General features: G+C 42.5%; 1 protein-coding gene across 1 annotated transcript in view; it reads left to right on the top strand.

Moving 5' to 3' along the window:
• The first annotated feature begins 5,904 nt into the window (after window positions 1–5,904).
• Window positions 5,905–23,911, top strand: part of MIB1 (MIB E3 ubiquitin protein ligase 1) — a 172,240-nt gene continuing 154,233 nt past the window's right edge. Inside the window, exons 1-4 of the mRNA XM_068131137.2 lie at window positions 5,905–6,299; window positions 16,827–16,998; window positions 17,857–17,986; window positions 22,035–22,139. Of these exons, the coding sequence (XP_067987238.2) occupies window positions 6,074–6,299; window positions 16,827–16,998; window positions 17,857–17,986; window positions 22,035–22,139 (633 nt within the window). The 5' untranslated portion in view covers window positions 5,905–6,073. The remainder of the gene's footprint in view (window positions 6,300–16,826; window positions 16,999–17,856; window positions 17,987–22,034; window positions 22,140–23,911) is intronic.

The raw sequence follows: 23,911 nt of genomic DNA, 5'->3' as shown, positions 1-23,911 counted from the left end.
CTCCATCAGCAAAACGACAGGTCAGGAGTCACACCTAGTAAGAGCAATAATGACCTTGTTGTAGCTTTAGCCAAAATACTTGAGCCCTCTTATACTACAACAATAATGTGACCTTGTTGTTGTTGAACAATAATGAACAATAATGACGTTGTTGTTGTTGTTGTTGTTGTTGTTGTTGATGATGTGTTTGCCTCTTATACTGTCTTGTGTGTTATGGTAACTGACCAAATTTGATCCTTTACCAAACATATAAACGAATGCAGACTTAACACATCAACAAGAATACTCTGTCTCCGTGAAAGCGAGTGGTGTTTTGCTCTTGAGAAGGGAGAACACTCGAAACGTTGACCTGACCTCGTTTACCAGTATTCTTATATCTTGAACTCCACCCTGACCCTGGTTCTCTTCATCATCAGATTTTTCTCTTCGTCCTCATTTTATGGTTCTGAAGGCTTACCTTTCCTCATTAGGTCTTGTGTCTACACTGCAGAAGGCAGAATTTATAATGATGACTTGTGTAAATCCCTTTTTAAGACTTCACTTTGCATGACATCATGTTCATCAATGTTAGACTCACTAATAATCTTGCAGAGAATGTTATAAAACATCCCTATTTCATTTAAACAAATCGAATAAAGTGTTTCTGCTTTCCTTAACATTTGCAACTTGTTTTATTTTGTCGGCACGTGTTGTTCTATCGATCTGACACACACACACACACACACACACACACACACACACACACACACACACACACACACACACACACATACACACACACACACACACACACACCTCGTCCATTTGTAGTATATTGATGCGATCTTAAATAGCCAGATTGCCTTGGGGAACTTCGGGAAAAAATTAAAATCACTTTTTTTTTTTCATCACATGTACTTCCGGTAGCGTTGTCTGCTGTAGTTTTCTACTTCTGTTTACCTATACAAATGATCCTTGCTGAGAGTCTACTTGCGCTAGTTACCCTCACCACACGAGACGGTATTGCATTCGATTCCGTTTGTTTGTCTGTCTGTGTGTCCGCACAGAACGTGAGTATGTGGACTAATTACATTAAACCCTTTAGCATCCTAAGACCTTTCAAAAGCCCTTACATCCTTTGAGTTCAGACCCATTACAACCCTAAGACCCATTAAGACCACAAAGACCCTCAAGCCCCCTAAAACTCTTACGACCCCAAACACCCTTTCGAGCATTTAGAAACCCTAAGACCCTTTTTGATCCCTAGGACTCTCTAGACCCTTTATAACCCTAAGACCCAGTCAAACCTTAAGACCATTTCAAGTTTAGACCCCTTAAGACTTTTTAAGACCTTTGGAACTCTTAACAGCCTTCACGAATATGAAGACCGTTTAGACCCCAAACCCCCTTAACACCCCTAACACCCGTTTAGACCGCCTAAGACACTTTAGATCCCCAAGACACTTTATGACCCCCAAGACCTTTTATTACCTCTAGAAGACCCTTTATGACCTCTGGAAGACCCTTTTCACCCCTAAGACCTCCTTCTCCCCTAAGACCCCCTCTTTCATCCCTAAGACCCTATTTGACTCTTAATACTCTTTGGAACCCAAAGACCCTGTCAAACCCTGACTCTATAGACCCCTAAGACCTTATTATCGCCTTAAGAAAAATTAGACCTATAAGACCCTTTAGATCATCTTTGACCCTTTAGAACCCCAAAGACCCTTGGACTCCTTTCTTCCCTTTAGACCATCACACCCTTTATACCATGTAATACCTGGTATACCTCTTTGACCTTTAGACCCTTTCAGACAATTCCAACCCTTTGGACCTTAAATTACACCCTTTAGACCCCTTTGACCTTTCAAAACCCTTTGAGACACTTTAGACTATTTTGATCCATTTAGACCTTTTAAGACCTTTCCATCTTTCAACCTTTAGACTTCAGACCATTTGACCTTTACGATTTTCAAACATTTGACCTTTACACATTGACAACTCGACCATGTGGACCTTTCATTTGCAATCAACGACCTTTCACTTCGTGCATCCTTCCATTTATTTGCCACAAAAGATACACCACAAAAACAAATCCTGGTGAGGGTCTACAATCTGATTGCTCTTTCTTGTTACCTCTGCCACCGAAGGTGGATGGAGGTTATGTTTTCACCCCTGTCTGTTTGTGAACAAGATATCTCAAAAAGTTGTGGACAGATTCGGACGAAATTTGGCAAAGAGGTAGTGCATGTGACACAGACGAAATGATTAGATTTTGTTGAAGATCCGGATCCGGCTAGTAGAATTTTTATAGTGATTCTTCACCATTGGGAGATAGGACCAAAAACGATACATGGCAGAATATCTCAAAAAGTTGTGGACGGATTTGGACGAAACCTGGCGGACATGTTGGATGTGTGACAAGGAAGATTCGATTAGATTTTGGCGAAGATCTGAATATGGATTCGGATATGAGAATTATTTAATTTTTAAAGTGATTCTTCACCATTGGGAGATAGGGCCAAAAACGATACATAGCAGGATATCTAAAAAAGTTTGGATGGATTTGGACGAAACTTGGTGGAGTGGTAGTGTATGGGACAAGGACGAAACGATTTGATTTTGGGGAAGATCTGAATATGGATTCGGATATGATAATTATTTAATTTTTAAAGTGATTCTTCACCATTGGGAGATAGGGCCAAAAACGAAACATAGCAGGATATCTAAAAAAAGTTTGGATGGATTTGGACGAAACTTGGTGGACAGGTTGTGTGTGTGACAAGGAAGAATCGATTCGATTTGGGTGAAGATCTGAATATGGATTCGGATATGAGAATTATTTAATTTTTAAAGTGATTCTTCACCATTGGGCGATAGGGCCAAAAACGATACATAGCAGGATATCTCAAAAAGTTTGGATGGATTTGGACGAAACTTGGTGGACAGGTTGTGTGTGTGACGAGGAAGAATCGATTCGATTTGGGTGAAGATCTGAATATGGATTCGGATATGAGAATTATTTAATTTTTTAAGTGATTCTTCACCATTGAGTGATATGGCCAACCAGGCAGAGGTATGCTCTCTACTGAGTGCCGTTCTAGTTACTCCCGCCAGGGAGTAACGCATTCGATCGTGTCCGTCCGTGTGTGTGTTCGTGTGTTTGTGAACAAGATATGTGGAAAAGTTCTGAACGATTTGGATGAAAGTTGGTGGGATGATTGCCCTTGGGATAAGGAAGAATTGATTAGTTTTTGGTGAAACTCAGGATATTATTCCGGATCCAGGAATTTTTTGAAGGATTTTTTACCATTGGAAGATAGGGCTCAGCAGCGGCCACCCACGGCGGGAGTATGCGCTCCACTGAGTGGCGTTCTCGTTTTAAGTTGTTTTCCTTCGTGTAATTTTGTGGGAAATTCTCAAAATGGCGTTTTCATGTGAAACTGCTTTGTGCACTCCACATTTTGCAAAGAAAGTGCAAAAAAAAAAAATCCGTTCCGACCGAGCATCACATGGTGAAACCTTCAAATCTCATCAAAATTGACCCAAATGTGAGATCCAAATTATTTTGCTTGGACCTCCTGGAGGAAAAACCTGCGATTCGTTGCAGCAACGGACGTCTGCAGCGAGATCGCGATAGATTCAACACAACAGTCTTCAAAGAAATCAATTTGGAGGTACGTTCATTGCTTCATGATTGAAAAGGATTTGATTAAGGCAAAAACTTGGATAAAAATAAAAGCAAAAAATAGTAAACACTTACAATCGACAGTGTGTATCTAAACTTACTAAATTCTAAATTGTCACCTGTGCGGTACTGTAATACATGATAATGATGGATCTGTGTATGTTTAACCCGGGGATGGTATGCAAAACAAAAAAAACCCAGAATCTTTGTTTATCTTTCACATGTGATTTCCCTGACATTTCACTTCGGATTATTTTGTCGTCAATAATGCTTGTTGTGTGTTCATAGTTTGCGCCACCAAACACCATTCTCTCGTTGGTTATCTCCATATGCGTGTGTGTGTGTATATATATATATACAGTGCATTCAGAAAGTATTCAGACCCCTTCACTTTTTTCACATTTTGTTATGTTGCAGCCTTATGCTGAAATCGTTTAAATTCATTTTTTTCCCTCATCAATCTACACTCAATACCCCGTAATGACAAAGAGAAAACAGGATTTTAGAAAGTTTTGCAAATTTATTCAAAAGAAAAAACTGAAATATCACATTGACATAAGTATTCAGATGGAGGCCACTGTGCTCTTGGGAACCTTCAATGCAGCAGACATGTTTTTGTAGGCTTCCCCAGATCTGTGCCTCGACACAATCCTGTCTCCGAGCTCTGCAGGCATTTCCTTCGACCTCATGGCTTGGTTTTTGCTCTGATATGCATTGTCAGCTGTGAGACCTTATATAGACAGGTGTGTGCCTTTCCAAATCATGCCCAATCAATTGAATTTACCACAGGTGGACTCCGATCAAGGTGTAGAAACAGCTCAAAGATGATCAAGAGAAATGGGAGGCACCTGAGCTAAATTTCATGTGTCATAGCAACGGGTCTGAATACTTATGTCAATGTGATATTTCAGTTTTTTCTTTTTAATAAATTTGCAAAACTTTCTAAAAGCCTGTTTTGTCTTTGTCATTATGTGGTATTGAGTGTAGATTGATGAGGGAAAAAGTGAATTTAAACGATTTCAGCATGAGGCTGCAGCATAACAAAATGTGAAAAAAGGGAAGGGGTCTGAATACTTTCTGAATGCAGAGTGTGTGTGTGTGTGTGTGTGTGTGTGTGTGTGTGTGTGTGTGTGTGTGTGTTTGGTGTACGTGTGCTTGTGGTAAAATGGGCATATCTTTTATTTATCATGGTAAAAGGTACGTGTTTCATTTATCACTCATTTTGGGCACTCAATGTTGGTGTTAGGGTCATGTTCAAATTTTATGTGACGGTAGATATCTGGCGATGACGTCATGGCCGGCACATTTTTGTATGGCTACGGATCCTCAAAATTTGGCACTACACCTCTGGTGTGTGGATTTGTTCTTGTGGCGGAGTGAGTGAATGAATGAATGGTAGAACAGTGGAGTGCACGAGCAAAAGACGAAGTGGCGGGATGAGCAGACGGTAGGGAGCGGTAGACTGTTTTGGGAGTTGCAGTGGGCAGGTGAGTGGTCCCAGTCGAGGGCGTAGCTTGATCATCATTTCCAGGAACAGTAGGGAAGGTCGATGTACATGTCAATCCTCCGAGTTTTGGACACCATGGAGACAGTGTCCAGGTCGTGTTGTGAACGTCACTTCAAATGTCTGTGGTGTTTTGACAGCAGCTGTCACGTTGTGGGATGGAGACGCGCACTTTGTGTCTAAATCCTCATTTTCCCTCAAAATCGCCTCCTTTCCAATGTTTCAAGTCTTGTCTCCTCATTTCTGAAAGGAAGCAGCGACCGACCCTCGTCACGACGCTCCTCACAATGGTAACTCGATGTGGCGCGTCCCGGTGCTTTTGCTCCAGGGTATTAAATGATAATATTGTTCGTGGTGTTTCCTTCCGCACGACGCGCCCGACATATCGAGTGGCCGGAGCTTGTTTGCTCGTTCGCGTGGGACGACTTCATTCACTGGCGCCAAACCGCCGAGAGAGCCTCACGGAGCTGCGACGACTTCCATCGGCGAGGAGATCGGCCTCGGGTTGTTTTACATGACAAAAGGCGGCCGTGTCGCGATTTATGGGAGTCTACGTTGCACGGGGATCCGTTATTCCTGGGAAAAATCTGTTGGACCGAAGGACGACGCCGACGCGGGACGCGGGAGAACCCTCCCCTCGACCGATGAACAATTCCGATTGGATGAATGTGGATCACGTGATGTTTGTGTTTCCCGTCTCGTCGCATACGTCAGCTCCTCTCGCTCGGTGTGTGGATGAAAATAGCCACGTGGTACAGAAAGGGGCGGGCAGCAATACGACGGGACGCGTTGCGTCTTTGACAAAGGTTTTGGTGGCGATCGACGGAAGGGACTGGCGGGTGTGTGCTTTATAGAAGTGCTGGCGCGAATCACACGCTCTCGGTTTCACCAGACGACGCGCGATGGCTTCCCGCAACAACCGGACGGTGACCGAGGGCGTGGGAGCCCGTGTTGTGCGTGGCCCTGACTGGAAGTGGGGCAAGCAGGACGGCGGAGAGGGACATGTGGGGACCGTGCGCAGCTTCGAGAGTCCCGAGGAGGTGGTCGTGGTGTGGGACAATGGCACAGCGGCTAATTATCGTTGCTCGGGCGCCTACGACCTGCGTATAGTGGACAGCGCGCCCACTGGTACGTCCGGGGTGGAGTCTTGATGTATTATAATATGATAACGATTACGGATTAGAAAGCGTCTGAAAATGTAAAGGCCGTCCGGGTCCGCTTTGTACTCGAACTAAAGTTGACGAAAACGATAGATTATAAAAAATGAAGTTTGTTATTCTCTCCATATCCTCAAAGTAAAGGTTTCTTGGAAATTTGATGAAAAAGTTGTTGCCTGGAAACACACACGCACACGCATACGCACACACACACACACATGCACACACACACATATGCACACACACACACATATATGCACACACAAACACACACACACACACACACACACACACACACACACACACACACACACACACACACACATATATGCACACACAAACACACATATATATATACACACACACACACACACACACACACACACACACACACACACACACGTGTGTGTGCACACTCACGAAGGTGGATACCTTGAGACCTGACAGGTGTCCGTTCCATCTCCTGAAACCCAACCTTGTGTGGAGATAGCAGGCAACAACTCACACACACGTGTGCACACTCATGAAGGTGGATACTTTGAGACCTGGGAGGGCTCCGTTCCACCCGAAACTTTTTTTTTTTTTTTTTTTTTTTGTATACAAGATCAAGGCTCGTGTAAGAGCTAACATTGATCAATTGAAAAGACAAACTGACACATAAAACATATGATAAAGGGAGTGGGAGACAAGATGGAGAGGGACATCGGGAGATTTGTGGAAGGGAGAGGGCTGGGGCGAGGATGCATGGGAAGGAGAGGGGGGGGGGGGGGGGTGAGGTGGGGGTGGGAGAGGTAAAAAAAAAAAACAAACACATGGACACTGCTAGGACTTCCAGGAAGGAAGTCGGTATTTCAAAAAAGTGGATCTGGGGTGAATTAACGGGGTAATAAGGCTGTTAACAACCAACGATGCACACGTATAAGAGATGAAGCCCGAAATAAACTGATTGAAAAAGTAATGGAGCTTTAGAATACCACATTGATATTACAGAACTTGGAAGGTAAGATTGAAATATCACGACCACGAGTGAAGATACGACGTGGGATCTTCCAGCGAGACAGCCCTTCGCGTCTTCCATGTCGTCTGTTCTGGACCCACTGAACACCTCATTGATGAGCAAGGACACAGATACACCTGAACATCCAAGAGAATAACGTACTCGGGACAGTTCATCTCACTCGAATCGACGAATATTTGGGGGCCTTACACACGTTGATGTCAGATTCACTTCAAATTGTGAGCAAATATTCCTCAATCGATCACATGTACAAATCTGAAGTGTAGGTTCCATATTTCAAGTGGTTCTTGATATGGTCATGGTAGATATGGTCATGGTATTGTTCATGGTCGATTTAGCTCGTAAATTGCTGCCGTCGTTTTTTGCTATTTTTCCAGATCTCAATATCACAGGAGATAACGTAAATAGACGCCTGAAATTTTTTGTGACCGCTAACAAGGACACCCAGCGCGTATCAAAATATCAATCTCCAGTACCCAAATTGAATGCACAGAGCCAGCTCGATTCTCAGAAATGTGCAATCTACCCTTCCGAGCAGCCCTGTTTGAAACCCTGAAACAAATTCTTGCATTCCTTACAGCCTGTTACCTTTTTCCTCCCCCAGAAGTCCACCCCACTGGCTTTGCAATCCTTTAATACCACAGTCATGGCCCCATTAATTACGGAGGGAGATCTTCCTAAAATATACAAGAAAGAGCAATCGGAGATTGCAGACCCTCGCCAGGATGCGTTTGTAGTTTGTGTGGTGTTTATTAGCTGCTGTGTTTGTGTGGTTTATTGATGGCATAGATTTATGTTCAATCCAATATGGCTGCCGTACCACGTGACCAATGACATCATTCATTTCATTCTCCCATACAACTTTTGTGTAGATCATGCACAAGAAATTTCAAGCTGATCAGATTCAGCTTTCTGCTTGTCTAATTATGATGTCATAATGAAGACACCAATGACATCATCAAAAATATATGTTGTTCCTTATGAGGAGTACTTGACAATGAGCTATATTTCATTTTTTTCCCATGGAGTGTTTTCAGAGATATAGAGGTGAAAAGGTTTTCGGTTTTTCCAAGATGGCGCCCGTACCACGTGACCTATGACATCATAATTAGCATTGAAAAAAATCTACAGGAGGATGGTGAAAATTTCTTGGCAATCGGACCAACAGTTGCAGAGAAAAGCATACTCGTTCTGTGTGGACAAACAGACAACCAAACAAACAAACTGACCCAAATGCAATACCCTCTCCTCTGGCGAGGTTAAATATATGGCGGCCGAACCACGTGATCGATGACGTCATTATGAATGTTTTTTCTCCAATTTATCCCGAGGTAATAATTCTCAAATCCGAATCCATATTCAGATCTTCACCAAAATCTAATTATTTTGTCCTTGTCACATACGCTACATCTCTGCCAAATTTTGTCTGAATCCGTCCACAACTTTTTGAGATATTTTGTTCACAAACGGACAGACAGACAAACGGACAAACAGAAAATCGATCAGAGACTGAGGACTTGCCGGAATGAAAAATATGGCGGCCGACCCACGTGACCGATGACGTCATCATTATTTGTTTTCTAAACTAATTTATTCCTAGATTATGCTCAAGAAATTTCATCCTGATCAGATGAAGTTTTGTACTTGTCGATGTCATAATGGAGGCACCTATGACATCATCATTAATATATGTTGCTCCCCATGGAGAGTTCTTTACAATGAGCCATGTCTCATTTTTTTCTAAGCAGCGCTTTCGGAGATATAGAGGTGCAAAGTTTTTCTTTTTTTCGAAGATGGCGCCCATACCACGTGACCTATGATGTCATAATTGTCATTAAAAATTCTACAGGAGGAGTTGTACCTATGGTGAAAAATTCCTGTGAATCGGACCAACGGTTGCAGAGAAAAGCATATTTATTATGTGCAGACAAACAGACAGACAAACAAACAGACCCAAATGCAATACTCTCTCCCCTGGCGAAGTTAAAAAGAATAATTTTTTGGGATATTTTCAGTGGACTAAAATCACATGTGGACATATTACCTGAATCTTTAAACCGGTCACATTTTTAGCTACTGATATGCAGTTTATGTGCCAAATTTCATACATGTTGAACTTTATATTTAATTTTCTAATGTATTTAGCACATTCGCGAGTGCATATATCACATAGATCTAAGTTAATTAAAAGTTGGCGTGTCTATAGTTAATGTGAGCTTTGCTCTACACTCCTTGTCCTTTTTGTCCAGATAATATCGTCTCACTTTTGGTGTACTAAGGTCATACACCAGACACAAGATGCGCTGCAGTGCTACCTATCAGATGTCTTCTCTTTAAGGCCGATGAAAGGGCCTTGCTGGACCATGAGGTTGCATGAACGATATCTGTACATCTCCTTCATCCTCAGACCTGTCCCGTATGTTACCAACCCACCATTTCCCATCATACAGATGGCCAACATATTTTCCCAAATTGTTTCAAGCTGATGGATGTTGTCGGGGTTGGGAGCCCTGGGCCTGTTTCTTCACCTTCAGCAGTTGCATCCATTTCGGCTTGGAGATGGGCTGCCTCAAATGAAGATTAACTTCATTGCTGACAGATTAACACTGACACCTTTTTACCAACAGTTTCTTGTCTTCAGGCTTTGGAATGCAACAGTGACAACTCCATGTTCATGGCACAGACTTGCATTTATAAATCTGTTTTCCTGTTGGTCTACTTGAACAGCCACTTATTTCGTGCTGATGTAGAAGAACTTTATACTATCTATATGAGCTCTGCCCTAATCATACAAGTGTTTTGGAGTTAGAATGTGATCTGCTACAGTAGCTTGGAGGCTTGGGTTTGAGGCTTCCCATTTCACAGTTCCACTGACCCCATCGCATGTATTCTTCCCATGGCTGGTGGCAAAGAAATGCCGTTCGGCATACAACCCAAAATGGTCTTTATGGTACAGAAGTTTGAAGAGGTTTTTGAGGTTTTTGTATTGGGAAGCTGCCCCCATCTGAAAAATAGTACGTGTTATTGATGCCTGGACAGATTCATTTAATGTGGCTCAACACATCATGCAGGAACCTGTGCACCATGATTGTCATGCCGTAAGCTGTCACGCACATACAGTGCATTCAGAAAGTATTCAGACCCCTTCACTTTTTTCACATTTTGTTATGTTGCAGCCTTTTGCTGAAATCGTTTAAATTAATCTTTTTCCCTCATCAATCTACACTCAATACCCCATAATGACAAAGAGAAAACAGGATTTTAGAAAGTTTTGCAAATTTATTCAAAATAAAAAACTGAAATATCAAATTGACATAAGTATTCAGACCCTTTGCGATGACACTTGAAATTTAGCTCAGGTGCCTCCCATTTCTCTTGATCATCTTTGAGATGTTTCTACACCTTGATTGGACTGCACCTGTGGTAAATTCAATTGATTGGACATGATTTGGAAAGGCACACACCTGTCTATATAAGGTCTCACAGCTGACAATGCATGTCAGAGCAAAAACCAAGCCATGAGGTCGAAGGAACTGCCTGCAGAGATCAGAGACAGGATTGTGTGGAGGCACAGATCTGGGGAAGCCTACAAAAAAATTTCTGCTGCATTGTAGGTTCCCAAGAATACTGTGGCCTCCATAATTCTTAAATGGAAGAAGTTTGGAACAACCTGGACCCTTCCTAGAGCTGGCCAACCGGCCAAACTGAGCATTCGGGGGAGAAGCGCTTTGGTAAGAGAGGTGACCAAGAACCCGATGGTCACTCTGGCTGAGCTCCAGAGATCCTGTGTGGAGATGGGAGAAACTTCCAGAAGGACAACCATCACTGCAACACACCACCGATCTGGGCTTTATGGCAGAGTGGCCAGACGGAAGCTTCTCCTCAGTGAAAGAACGCCCGCTTGGAGTTTGCAAAAAAGCACCTTAAGGACTCTCAGACTTAGTCAGGTTCACTATGTTTTTTTCGTTCAAAATTTTGGTAGATTAGCAAAACTATACCTTTTTGGAATATTCAGAGCATGAGGAATCCAAAAATTAATGTTTACATTTGCGTAGACACCTTTGCGAAAATGACACTCAGGACAGTGATGAAGATCTGTAAAAGCATATTCCTGAACGGTATAGACCTCGTAGATCCTGTGTATAGGACTTATAGTTCAATCTGATACTACCTATAACTTCCTATAACAACCTATAACTTCAAAGAACTTGCAATATCATGTATTATGTAATACAGTTATATCACAAATATAAAGACAATGGTTTTTAATTACCTTTGTTTGTTGCTTTTCTATAATCCTGAGCACTATTTTGAGGCCTTTATTGGATTCCTTGACCCAGAAAACATAGGATTAGCATATTTAATTAAGTCTCCAGGTTGACTAGAAGCCGAGATCGCGCAAAATATGTATTTTATGGCGGCCATTTTCAAAATCCAAAATGGCGGCCATGCAGGTGTTTGTGCAAATGCCAACATTGATTTTCAGATTCTCCATGCTCTGAAGATTCCAAAAATGTACAGGTTTGCTAATCCCAAAATTTTGAAAGAAATTATATTTGTTAACATAGTGAACCTGACTATCTTCATCACTGTCCTGAGTGTCATTTTCGCAAAGGTGTCTACGCAAATGTAAACATTAATTTTTGGATTCCTCATGCTCTGAATATTCCAAAAATGTATAGTTTTGCTAATCTACCAAAATTTTGAACGAAATTATATTTGTTAACATAGTGAACCTGACTAACTGTGAGAAACAAGATTCTGTGGTCTGATGAAACCAAGATTGAACTGTTTGGCCTCAATTCTAAGCGTCACGTCTGGAGGAAACCAGGCACCGCTCATCACCTGCTCAATACCATCCCAACGGTGAAGCATGGTGGTGGCAGCATCATGCTGTGGGGGTGTTTTTCAGCAGCAGGGACTGGGGGACTGGTCAGGGTTGAGGGAACAATGAACGGAGCAAAGTACAGAGATATCCTTAATGAAAACCTGAAACAGAGCGCTCAGGACCTCAGACTGGGCCAAAAGTTCACCTTCCAACAGGACAATGACCCTAAGCACACAGCCAAGACAACACAGGAGTGGCTTAGGGACAACTCTGTGAAGGTCCATGAGTGGCCCAGCCAGAGCCGTGACTTGAACCCAATCGAACATCTCTGGAGAGACCCGAAAATGGCTGTCCACCAACGGTCCCCATCCAACCTGACAGAGCTTGAGAGGATCTGCAGAGATGAATGGTAGAAAATGCCCAAATCCAGGTGTGCAAAGCTTGTTGCGTCATACCCAAGAAGACTCGAGGCTGTAATCGCTGCCAAAGGTGCTTCAACTAAGTACTGAGTTAGGGTCTGAATACTTATGTCAATGTGATATTTCAGTTTTTTCTTTTTAATAAATTTGCAAAACTTTTTAAAATCCTGTTTTTTCTTTGTCATTATGGGGTATTGAGTGTAGATTGATGAGGGAAAAAATGAATTGAAACAATTTCAGCATGAGGCTGCAACATAACAAAATGTGAAAAAAGTGAAGGGGTCTCAATACTTTCTGAATGCACTGTATCTCCCAATGGTGAAGAATCACTTAAAATTATACTAGCCGAATCTGAATCCGGATTTTTACCAAAATCTAATAATTTAGTCCTTGTCATATACATTACCTGTCTGTGAAATTTCGTCCGAATCTGTCCACCACTTTTTGAGATATCTTGTTCACAAACAGACAACCAGACAGGCAGGGGTGAAAACATGACCTCCATTCACCTTCGGTGGCGACAGTAAAAATGAGGATTGAGGCAGCACTCACACAAACCTCTGACTCTTCTGATGGGAAAATAGTTTGAATTTACACGTTTTTCATTCACAACATTTGCACAACACTTGCTCTCAAGCTGAATGTGAGGAGCTTAGCTAAGGAGGATGACATTTGGGACTTCACGACCAGCCCGTTGTGGGCCTGCAGGTTCATGGCATGCCATGATCTGTCAGTTCGACTCCGCACACACATCTCCCAACACGTATCCGATGACACGGCTGATAAGACTATGCACTTCCAGTCCTACATCATCCAACAAGCTCCGCTGGGAGCATTACATTTTTTTGAGCTTTTTTTTTTGAGGGTGAAAAACAGGGGGAGGTTAATATACGGTCGCGGTTAATACACCGGAAAATACGGTACCGTAAAGTGGGGTGACTTTTAATGCCGGGGTGACTTTTAATGCCGGGGTGACTTTGAACACTGCTTTGAACATTTTGTCATTCGCACTTTGAACACTTGTTGTTACAAGGTTCATTCGGATGATATTTTTTACCGTAAAAAAATCATCCGAATGAACCTTGTAACAAGTGTTCAAAGTCACCCCACTTTACGGTACTGTTTTCACTCCTTGTTTTTTTTTTTTTTGTCTGGGCAATATCTCAGCCATCCTTTGAACTATGAAGCTGAAATTTGGGCACAATAGTGAGCACGTGTTTTGGCAAAAACGATATATTTTTTATTTTTTGAGTAATCAATTAATTGATTAATTACTTAATTATTATCGATTTATTAAGTACTTATTTATTTTCTTTCTCATCTGAGCAATATCTCAGCCATCCTTTGAACTATGAAGCTGAAATTTGGGCACAATAGTGAGCACGTGCTTTGGCAAAAACGATATATTTTTTATTTTTTGAGTAATCAATTAATTGATTAATTACTTAATTATTATCGATTTATTAAGTACTTATTTATTTTCTTTCTCATCTGAGCAATATCTCAGGCACCTTTTGAGCAAGGAAGCTGATATTTGGACACTATAGCAACCAAGTGATTTGGCTGTAAAGGGTGTTTTTTCATTTATTGATTAATCAATTAATCGATTAATTTTTTTTTGATTACTTGCTTAATTAATTTTCAAAACGTTACAGATTCATATGAAACGGTGGTGGTTTAGGTATGCTATTAGCCAATTGATGCAGAAATTAATTACTTTACCATTTTCATTAATTTTTTTTTAAGTACACAATTAATCTAATCAATTATTGTACAATGTTCTCTCCCAATTCCATCCCCATGTGCTGAACTGCGGCAAGGCTGGGCACAGAAGGCGCCCCGGTAATGTTGCGCACTGGAGGATATGTTAGTTATTTATTTATTTATTTGGCATGGGGTCGGTGTACTTTGAATGTACAGTGTATTATTTTCCGGTGTATTAACTGGTGTTTATTATTTGGTGAAACTGCTCTCTCTGCATCGTAGCCTGGTGTTGGCTTAGCGGTTAGGGTGCCGGCTTGGGATCCTAGGATCCTGGGTTCGAATCCTGGTCGATCGCTGAATTAACGCCAGGGGGGTTGACTCAGCCTGTCATCCTTCCGAGGTCGGCAAATTGAGTACCAGCTTGCTGGGATGAATGATCACGGTGTGTACCCCGATTTAGAATAGGTACACCGTATCCCTGCGCATCGTAAGAGCGTGACCAAGGGTTGGCGTCAGGAAGGGCATCCGGCCATAAAAACATTGCCTCAAAACAGGGAACCATGACTGTCATGGGGCCCGCAAGGCTAACCCCCACCCTAGCGGGGAAAAATGGCCTTAAAACGATCATTCATTCATTAACTGTGACCGTGTGTTAACCTCCCCCTGTTTCCCCCTGTAGCTCCATTTGTTTCTTCTTGAGTTTCCTTGCCTCCTTCACTTTGTATTCACTGCCATTGAACTCCATGATAGTTTTTGCAATAGTCCAGCTCTGTGGTACACCACATGTGGTTAGCAACTGCACTTGCTTTTGCTTTGATATTTGCATCTTTTCTTTGAATAGAGACAAGTTCTGTCCATGTCAACACAATTGCAGCATGTAGTGGTTGGTCTGTGGTACTGGCTTTGACAGTTTATGAGGTCCCACATCCAGAACTTTTGCCACTTTATTAGATACGGCATCTTGAAGCCGACACACTTTTGTCTTGCCATAGCTCAACTTGTTTTCCTCACTTAACATGGGCAACCGTCAGAGGGGAAACACCAAACTCTGATACTTTTGTTCAACATCACATCTACATGGTCTATTTTCTGGTTTGGGTTGAAAAAATGGTTTGGGTCTATTGTTCATAATTCCAAGATATGATCATATGAACCATTATAATGTCCCTTCTTCTTCTTCATTGGTAGAATAGCAAGTGCATGTTGAGGAGTTTTAGTCTTTGTTGATACGGGAGATCCCTGACATCGTGGACCTGCGTTGTTACCCTCCTTGATCCTCTACTTTCTCTGCATCATAGTTGAATCAGAGGTGCCACAAGATGAATCTGTATTATAGGTAAGGCCTTACTAAGGTCTTGAAGAGTAGTGGCAGTAGTAGTCTCTCTTGCATGGCAGCCAAAAACTCCTCAAATTCGAGTCTTTTTTTTTACCACTTATGTTCCGTGATCAGGCGCGTCGAGAGCCAGCACGGGGCTCGAGGCAAACAATCTCAGGGCCACCACCTCACCCTTTCTCTCTTTTATAAATTTTAAGGAACTTTCTTGAATGAAAAAAAAAAAACGTTTTAAAAACAAATGGTCACTTTTATGTAGCCTAGCCGTATGATCGGAAATAAAGGAAAAAGCGGGACGTTTGGACCAATCAAGTGAATTCGCACCCTTGACTGTTGAACACTATTTCTCCATAAGATTAGGAAAAAAAAATACGTGTGAAGATGGTTAATAATTTTTTTTGGACCAAGAGGATACAAACCAATTTCTTTGTAACGCATATTTCTGGTTAATAACCATTTTCTGTAAAGTTTGAAACTGTACCATTAACAGTGGTAAATGTTGTTTTGTTTCTGGCAAGAAATCTGGCAAGGAAAGCAAAAGCAGCTTCTGTCTTTCAATGTAACGATGAGGAAATGAGGATGAGCCGATGAGGGTTTCACTGTACTGTTTTAAAAAAATTACAGGAGAAGCTCGGGCCCCGAGGCAGCGACCCCTCCTGATCCCCCCTCTCGACCAGCGACCCCTCCTGTCTCCTGATCCCCCCTCTCGACCAGCGACCCCTCCTGATCCCCCCTCTCGACCAGCGACCCCTCCTGATCCCCCCTCTCGACCAGCGACCCCTCCTGATCCCCCCTCTCGACCAGCGACCCCTCCTGATCCCCCCTCTCGACCAGCGACCCCTCCTGATCCCCCCTCCTGATCCCCCCTCTGTCCGTGATGATTTCCTTTGTCATTTTCTATCTTTGTCGGTGTCATTCGCACTGGCTTTATTTGTAAGGTTTTGGTTGGTATCGCTCTTTATATTCATCCACGACTCTACATGTGTCACGTGGTGCAGGGGAGATGGATATTTAAAAAGAGCGTTTTGCAGAAGTTTTAACCTTAAACCACCTTGATGTGACCATAATGCCATTACCTGCTGAAGAGCAGAGCGAACTTTTTTAAAAAACAGCTTTTTATTTTATTTTACTTGCGTCCACCTAACTCTCACATCTATTGTGCTACGACTTGGGTTGATGCTTCGTGTGTCTCGCAGGCATAAAGCATGAAGGGACCATGTGCGACACCTGTCGTGCCCAACCCATTATTGGCGTGCGTTGGAAGTGCGCGGAATGCACAAACTATGACCTCTGCACGGCTTGCTATCACGGTGACAAACACCAGCTGAGGCACCGCTTCTATCGCATTGCCACTCCAGGAAGCGAGAGGTGTGCACGCACTCATAGCTTTGGATTAGCTTTTCTCTTTAAACTGAGGTTCTTTTATTTCTTCTTGTTTGCCTGCACCGATGTGTAATTGCTTTGGTGCTTACTAATGCACCTTACGACGATGTTGTAACGTAGGTTGGCCTTTCCTTTCCTTGTACCTTTTGAGTGGCAAAATTCCCTCATGCAAAATTTGCAAGAAAAGGCTTTCGATGAAATTTGTTGTTTAAGTAAAATTAAAAGTTAAAGACTCGAGGGATTTTGTTGATGAAATTGGATGTGCACCCTCTCATGTGCACCTCTTCTGCTTTTACCCTTCTTATTATTGTAAAAAATGATCCACACAAATGCCATCAGGCTATCGATCAATTAATTGTAAGGCTGTATTCTGTTTTGGTGGTGCTTCATGTGCAGCCTGTGGCTGCTGGTTGCATCATTTTCTGGGGGAGCGGCTGCCTCTGATGCAAGCCCTCTCCACCCCCCACTACCAGTCTGGTACTGATTTTGCCGACCTCAGAAGGATGACAGGTTTAGTCGACCTACCTGGTGTTAATTTAACGGCATGACAGGGACTCAATCTCAGGACCCTAAGTTCTCAAGCAAGCCATGTTAAGCGTTAATCCAATATCAGGCTTTTCTGATTTGGTGTGGATATGGAAATATCCTTTTGGAGCACAGATGGGAAGAATTGATTTTGTGTGTTTCCCTTGGTTTAAAATGAACCTATTTGTTATTTTAGTTAGAATTTTATGATTATTATTATTATTATTATTATTATTATTATTATTATTATTATTATTATGCCTCCTTCACATTATTCTGTTTTTAAATATACTATTTCAACTCATTTACCCTGTGCAGAGTGCTGCTGGAGTCACGTCGTAAGTCGAAGAAGATTACGAGTCGGGGAATCTTTGTGGGTGCCCGTGTGGTGCGTGGTGTGGACTGGCAATGGGAGGACCAGGATGGAGGGAGTTGTCGGAGGGGAAAGGTGATTTGATTCGATATGAGGTTTTTTCTTTTCTTTACATGAGCAAGTCTAATGGAGAGCAAGGTAGAACTGAAAGTGGGAAAAACTTCAGAGGAATGAACGAAAAGGAAAAGAGGAAAGGAAAAGACCCATTAGAACCCCGAAAACCCTTGGACTCCTTTCTTCCCTTTAGTTTAGACCTACACACCTTTTAGACCTTGTAATACCCGGTAGACCTATTTGATCTTTAGACCCTTTTCAACGTTTTTAAGACCCTTTAGATCCCTTCAGGCAATTCTGACCCTTTATATCTTAAATTACACCCTTTAGACCTTAAATTACACCCTTAAGACCACTTCGACCTTTTAAGACCCTTTAGATACTTTCAATCATGTCGACCCTTTTGACCCTTTTCAGACCTTTCAAGCTTTACATTCAGTACATCCTTCCATTTGTTTCCCACACAAGATACACCACAAAAGTCCAAGTGAGGTTCTGCAATCTCTGATTGCTCTTTCTTGTTAATTTTGTTATTGGAAGCGACCTTGGGGAAAATGCCACCACAATGTAAAATGACGCTGAAGATGGCGTTTTTACCTCTGCCACCGAATATGTTTTCATCCCTGTCTATCTGTTTGTTTATCTGTCTGTCTGTCTGGGAACAGGACATCTCAAATAGTTGTGGATGGACAATACCGAAATTTGGTGGAGATGTTGGGTGTGTGATAATGACAAAATAATTAGACCGGATCCGGATCTGGATCCAGGTACTCAAATTTTAAAAAGTGATTCTTCACCATTGAGTGATAGGGCTAAAACCGATATATTCAAAAGTTATGGATGGATTCAGACTAAACATTTTAGACAGGTTGGGTGTATGACAAGGAAGAATTGATTGATTTTGATGAAGATCTGGATCTTTAAAAAAAAATTTAAAGTGATTCTTCACCATTGAGAGATGGGACCAAAAACGATATATAGCATGATATTTGTAAACGTTGTGGACGAGTTATGATAAAACTGGGTGGATGAGTTGGTTAGAAGACAAGTACATGCCAATTCGATTTTGGTTCAGGTCCGGGTCCAGATCCGGCCTATCAGTGGGGTACAGCAACGTAAACTGTTCAGCCGAGCTGAGGTATGCACTCTACCGGGCGCCGTTCTAGCTAGTCCGTCCCCTGCACAGCGGCAGACGGGGTTTTGCAATCACTTCTGTTTATGCGTCTCCGTGTCTGTCCGGGCCGTAACTTTTTTTTACCGTTTGAGCTTTTGTCATCAAATTTTCAACAAGCCTTATTATGAGAAAATGAACCACCTTTAGAGGCCATTTTTCCCCACAGAGCAGGGGTTGGCCTATTTTGGGCATCTTGGTCCCCTTTTTGAAGCAATGTTTTATGGCCGGATGCCCTTCCTGCCGCCAACCCTGTTCGTTGCCTCTTGCAACGCACAGGGAATTACCAGTGAACTGGTACTCAATTTGCCGACTTCGGAAGGATGACAGGCTGAGTCAACCACTCTGGCGTTAATTCAGCGATCGATCGGGATTCGAACACAGGATCCTAGGATCCCAAGCCGGCACCCTAACTGCTAAGCCAACACCAGGCTCTTATTATGGGGAAATTTTCTATTTTTTCTCTTTTTCTATTTTGAGTAAATGGAGAAGACAAATGAATAATTTTGTCAAGAGGTCATCTTCACATGAAATCATCAGTTTTCATGCAATAAGAGTTTTCATATTGAATCACTGAATTTGTGCACCAATCAAAAGCTAGACGGCGATTGTTTTTTTTTAAATCAAAAGGTCAAATGTCAAGGTTGCATAAAATCGGCAATTTTCTTCCGATTGGCTTGAAATTTGAGTAAGGTTTGCATATTTGGTCACAGAAGCATATTGTTTTTGATCAAAAGGTTAAGATCGCCTGAAATCGTCAATGGTTTTACATATATTTTAAAGCTGTTTTCATCATGTTTAGCATATGGAAGAAGTCTGAATACAAAGCGGATGTGGATGGGCTTTGCATTTTCAGATGCTTTCTAGTTACTTTTGGTATTAGATGCGGCTTTGGAATAATGTCATGATAAGCTATCCACACACCTTAACATGGATTTCGCCAAAGGCAAGGGGGGAAATGAATTTGCGACAACCTCCATCATGTGACCCCCGTAGTCCTCCCGTCAATTTTGGTTGAGATTGGTTAAGTAACGACCAAATGTATCGCGGTCAGACAGACAGAGACAGACACCAAATTGCGTATTTTAGTATGATTTACTCTTTCTGCTGCCATTACCTTTCCAGTGAGGTGATTCCATGCACTAACTGCTGTCTGAGTGAAAGACCCTTACCTTACTGCCATCCTAACTTTCTTCTTCGTTCTCAGGCTGTGTGTGGTACTTTCACTGTCTATTCTGCTGAAAACCTATACCGGTTCCATCTCTTTCTATCTCATCTGTTACCGTGTGATTGCTTTATGGATTGTATTCTGTCTAATTGCCTGCTGAACCTCTGAGTTCCACCACCACTGTTGTTTCCTCCCTTTTGTGTCACGTCTTTAATTTTACCAATTACCTTTCCTGCTGTTATCAACAAGGCCTTCATGTTCTTCCACTCCTCCATTCTCCTGTAGTTTGACTTATCGAAGCCCTTTCATCCTCCTCCTTGACTGCATTGGAACCCTGTAACTTCCATACCCTGATGTTGTCCTGACTCTTCTTTTTCTGATGTCTCCTTGTCTTTATCACCTTATTTTCCAATCTAACACTAATAACCAATTACTGCCTCACCTGGAATTGCCTTGTAATGCACAGTCCTACATCTGACCTTTTGCTCATGTCAGGTTGCATTTGTAAGATTATCTTGTTCTTCCCAGTTACAATAACCTGAGTTTTCTGGAGGCCTCGAAATAGATAAAACTGTCACCATCTTCCCAACCCCCCCCCCCCCCCAATTTATTTTTCGTTCCACAGCCTTACTCACCATGTATTCCTTCACAACCGCTGATTTGAAGATGTTTCCCATTCAAATTGCCTCAAAATACCCCCTCTCTATGGAAAACCTCATACCAAACCCTCCAAACTATTCCAGAGCTTTTACTCTTCCTTGCATCCCATCTGTGGAGCCAACTCGTAAATGAGATGCACAAATCCCTCCTCCTCCTCCTTCTTTTTCTTTTTATCCTTTCATATGCAGCCTTATATTTATTTATATCCTTATCCGTAGCCTGGTGTTGGCTTAGCGGTTAGGGTTGACTCAGCCTGTCATCCTTCTGAGGTCGGCAAATTGAGTACCAGCTTGCTGGGATGAATGATCACGGTGTGTACCCCGATTTAGAATAGGTACACCGTATCCCTGCGCATCGTAAGAAGCGACCAAGGGTTGGCGTCAGGAAGGGCATCCGGCCATAAAAACATTGCCTCAAAAACAGGGAACCATGATTGTCATGGGGCCCGCAAGGCCAATCCCCGCTATAGCGGGGAAAATGGCCTTTAAAAAAACGATCATTCATATGCAGCACATGACTGGGTAACATCATTTGCTGGGGGCGCAGCTGTACCACTGATGCTGGAGGCGCAATCCCCTTTAGTTTCAAGCAGGAATTTGTCATTTGTTCATGGTGCCGGCGTTATCTCGTGTACTGTTCGTGAAGGAGACCGTGAGATCTTTAATGTCCACCAACTAATAATGGCAGATGTGGAATCCAGTTTAACGTCCATCCGAGGGACAACACATATTGATACCACACCCTACATACTAAACGGCAATATGAGAGTTTCTAGTTGGGTTGAGATTCAAACCCAGACAAGACTGCTTATATGTGAGTGTGTATAAACACACGGCTTTTTCCATCCTGCCAGGCCTCTTGTAATAACAGAAAGCATTATATTGTATTTAAAAGTTATGGAATGAAGATGTACAATGTGTGATGTGCCTGTTTTCTGTTAAATGCTAATGGGTGGTGTCACGCAGCTTGGACGAATTCGTTTTTACTTTACATTTGCAGCATCAAAATATATTGAGTTATATTTCTGGTGAGAGTCCTTTTTACCTGTGATTCACGGCTTCTTCCATCAGGCGACGGAGATCCAGGATTGGAGTGCAGCCAGTCCTCGTAGTGCCGCCTACGTGTTGTGGGACAATGGGGCCAAAAACCTCTACCGCGTTGGCTTTGAAGGAATGGTAGGTTGGTGCGCGGAGAGGGGTGGGTGAATCATGATATGCTTAATCGAATGATAAAATATTCTCGTGTCATATTTGTTATCGTGTGTGCATCTTTCTTGGGGGTGAGTAAAAACTTGCCGCATCATGTCCACTGCTTCTCTTGTGCAGTTTATTGAACCCATTTGGAAGTATTTATCCGATCATTAAGTTGCTTGTGCGGTGCACTTCAGTAGGTATTTTTTGGATTGCTGATTATACCGTCTTGTCGAATTACCACCAGTTGGTGGCTCTAGGGTTTTTTAACAAGTCTAATTACCTCTGCCACCGAAGGTGGACGGAGGTTATATTTTCACCCCTGTCTGTTTGTCTATCTGGCTGTCTATGTATGAGCAGGATATCTCAAAAAGCTATGGATGGATTCGGACGAACCTTGGTCGACATGTTGGGTGCTTGACATGGACGAATTGATTAGATTTTGGTGAAGATCCGGATCCGGATACGAGAGTTTGTTTTTTACTTTTAAGTTATCTATCTATAATTCCAGTAATCTCTGTGTGTATGTTTGTATGTTTGTATGTTTGTATGTTTGTATGTTTGTATGTTTGTCTGTGACCGCTGTTTCTCGACAACCACGGGTCCGATATACTTTAAACTTGCCAGGTATATTGCTGGGGACCCGAGGATGTGCCTTTTCAAGGTTTCATATTAATCGGACAAGTAGTTACCGAGCTATGGCGATTTCTTTACCAAACTCCGCAAGCCGTTCGCTTTGGACCAAACCATTTCATGTAAATAGAGGGGGGGGGGGATTGTCACCGTACTCGCAAGCCGTTCGCTTTGGACCAAACCATTTCATGTAAATAGAGGGGGGGGGGGATTGTCACCGTACTCGCAAGCCGTTCGCTTTGGACCAAACCATTCCATGTAAATAGAGGGGGGGGATTGTCACCGTACTCGCAAGCCGTTCGCTTTGGACCAAACCATTTCATGTAAATAGAGGGGGGGGATATAATTTTAGATATATATATAGTACGGGCATGCCCTAGTTCTTCATAATTGAGAGATGGGCCCCAAAACAACATATTTTAAAAAGCCGTTCATGGATTATGACAAAACTTGGTGGATGAGTTGGGTAGGTGACAATAACAAGCTGATCAGATTTTGGTTAAGTTCCAGATGCAACTCCGGCCTATCGGTGGATACAAAACGTAAACTGTTCAGTCAGACCGAGGTATGCCCTCTACCGAGTGCCATTCTCGTTGCCCAATATCTTGATTGAGGTGGGCAGTAAACCTGGATTTTGGAAGTTAAACAAGGAGCGGGTTACAGGAAATACATTCAAGAGTAGTCAGGGAAGGTTGGACAGTTGAGGAGCTAGAACAGAGGAGGCAATTCAATTAAAAAAAATCCAGAGGTGCCACCGACCTATTTGTGTTTTTCGGCATCACTGCTGCATATTCCAATGCTGTTTGAATTTTGAGGCCAAGCTTTAGGGTACCACAGAATCAAGGCGAGATAGATGTGATCTACGGACAAAGACCTTGTCGTGGGGGCTGGGGGCAGTGCGGTTCATTGATAGCAACATGTTGACTGCGTGAGTAGTGGAACTAAGAAATCCAGGAATGAAGGCGGCCTTGAATGCCACAGGCAGAGGGCTATGCAATCAAAGTAGGATGCCAGACTGTGTTGAATGCCTGACAAATGTCCAAGGAGATGCTCTTGATTGAGATTTAGAGCTTCCAGCCATTGCTGAGAGAGAATCAGCAGCATGTCCAGAGTTGATTGCCTGG

The sequence above is a fragment of the Myxine glutinosa genome, chromosome 11 (assembly GCF_964187855.1).
Source record: "Myxine glutinosa chromosome 11, kmMyxGlut1.1, whole genome shotgun sequence".
NCBI classification, from domain to species: domain Eukaryota; kingdom Metazoa; phylum Chordata; class Myxini; order Myxiniformes; family Myxinidae; genus Myxine; species Myxine glutinosa.
This window is presented reverse-complemented; position numbering and strand designations above follow the sequence as displayed.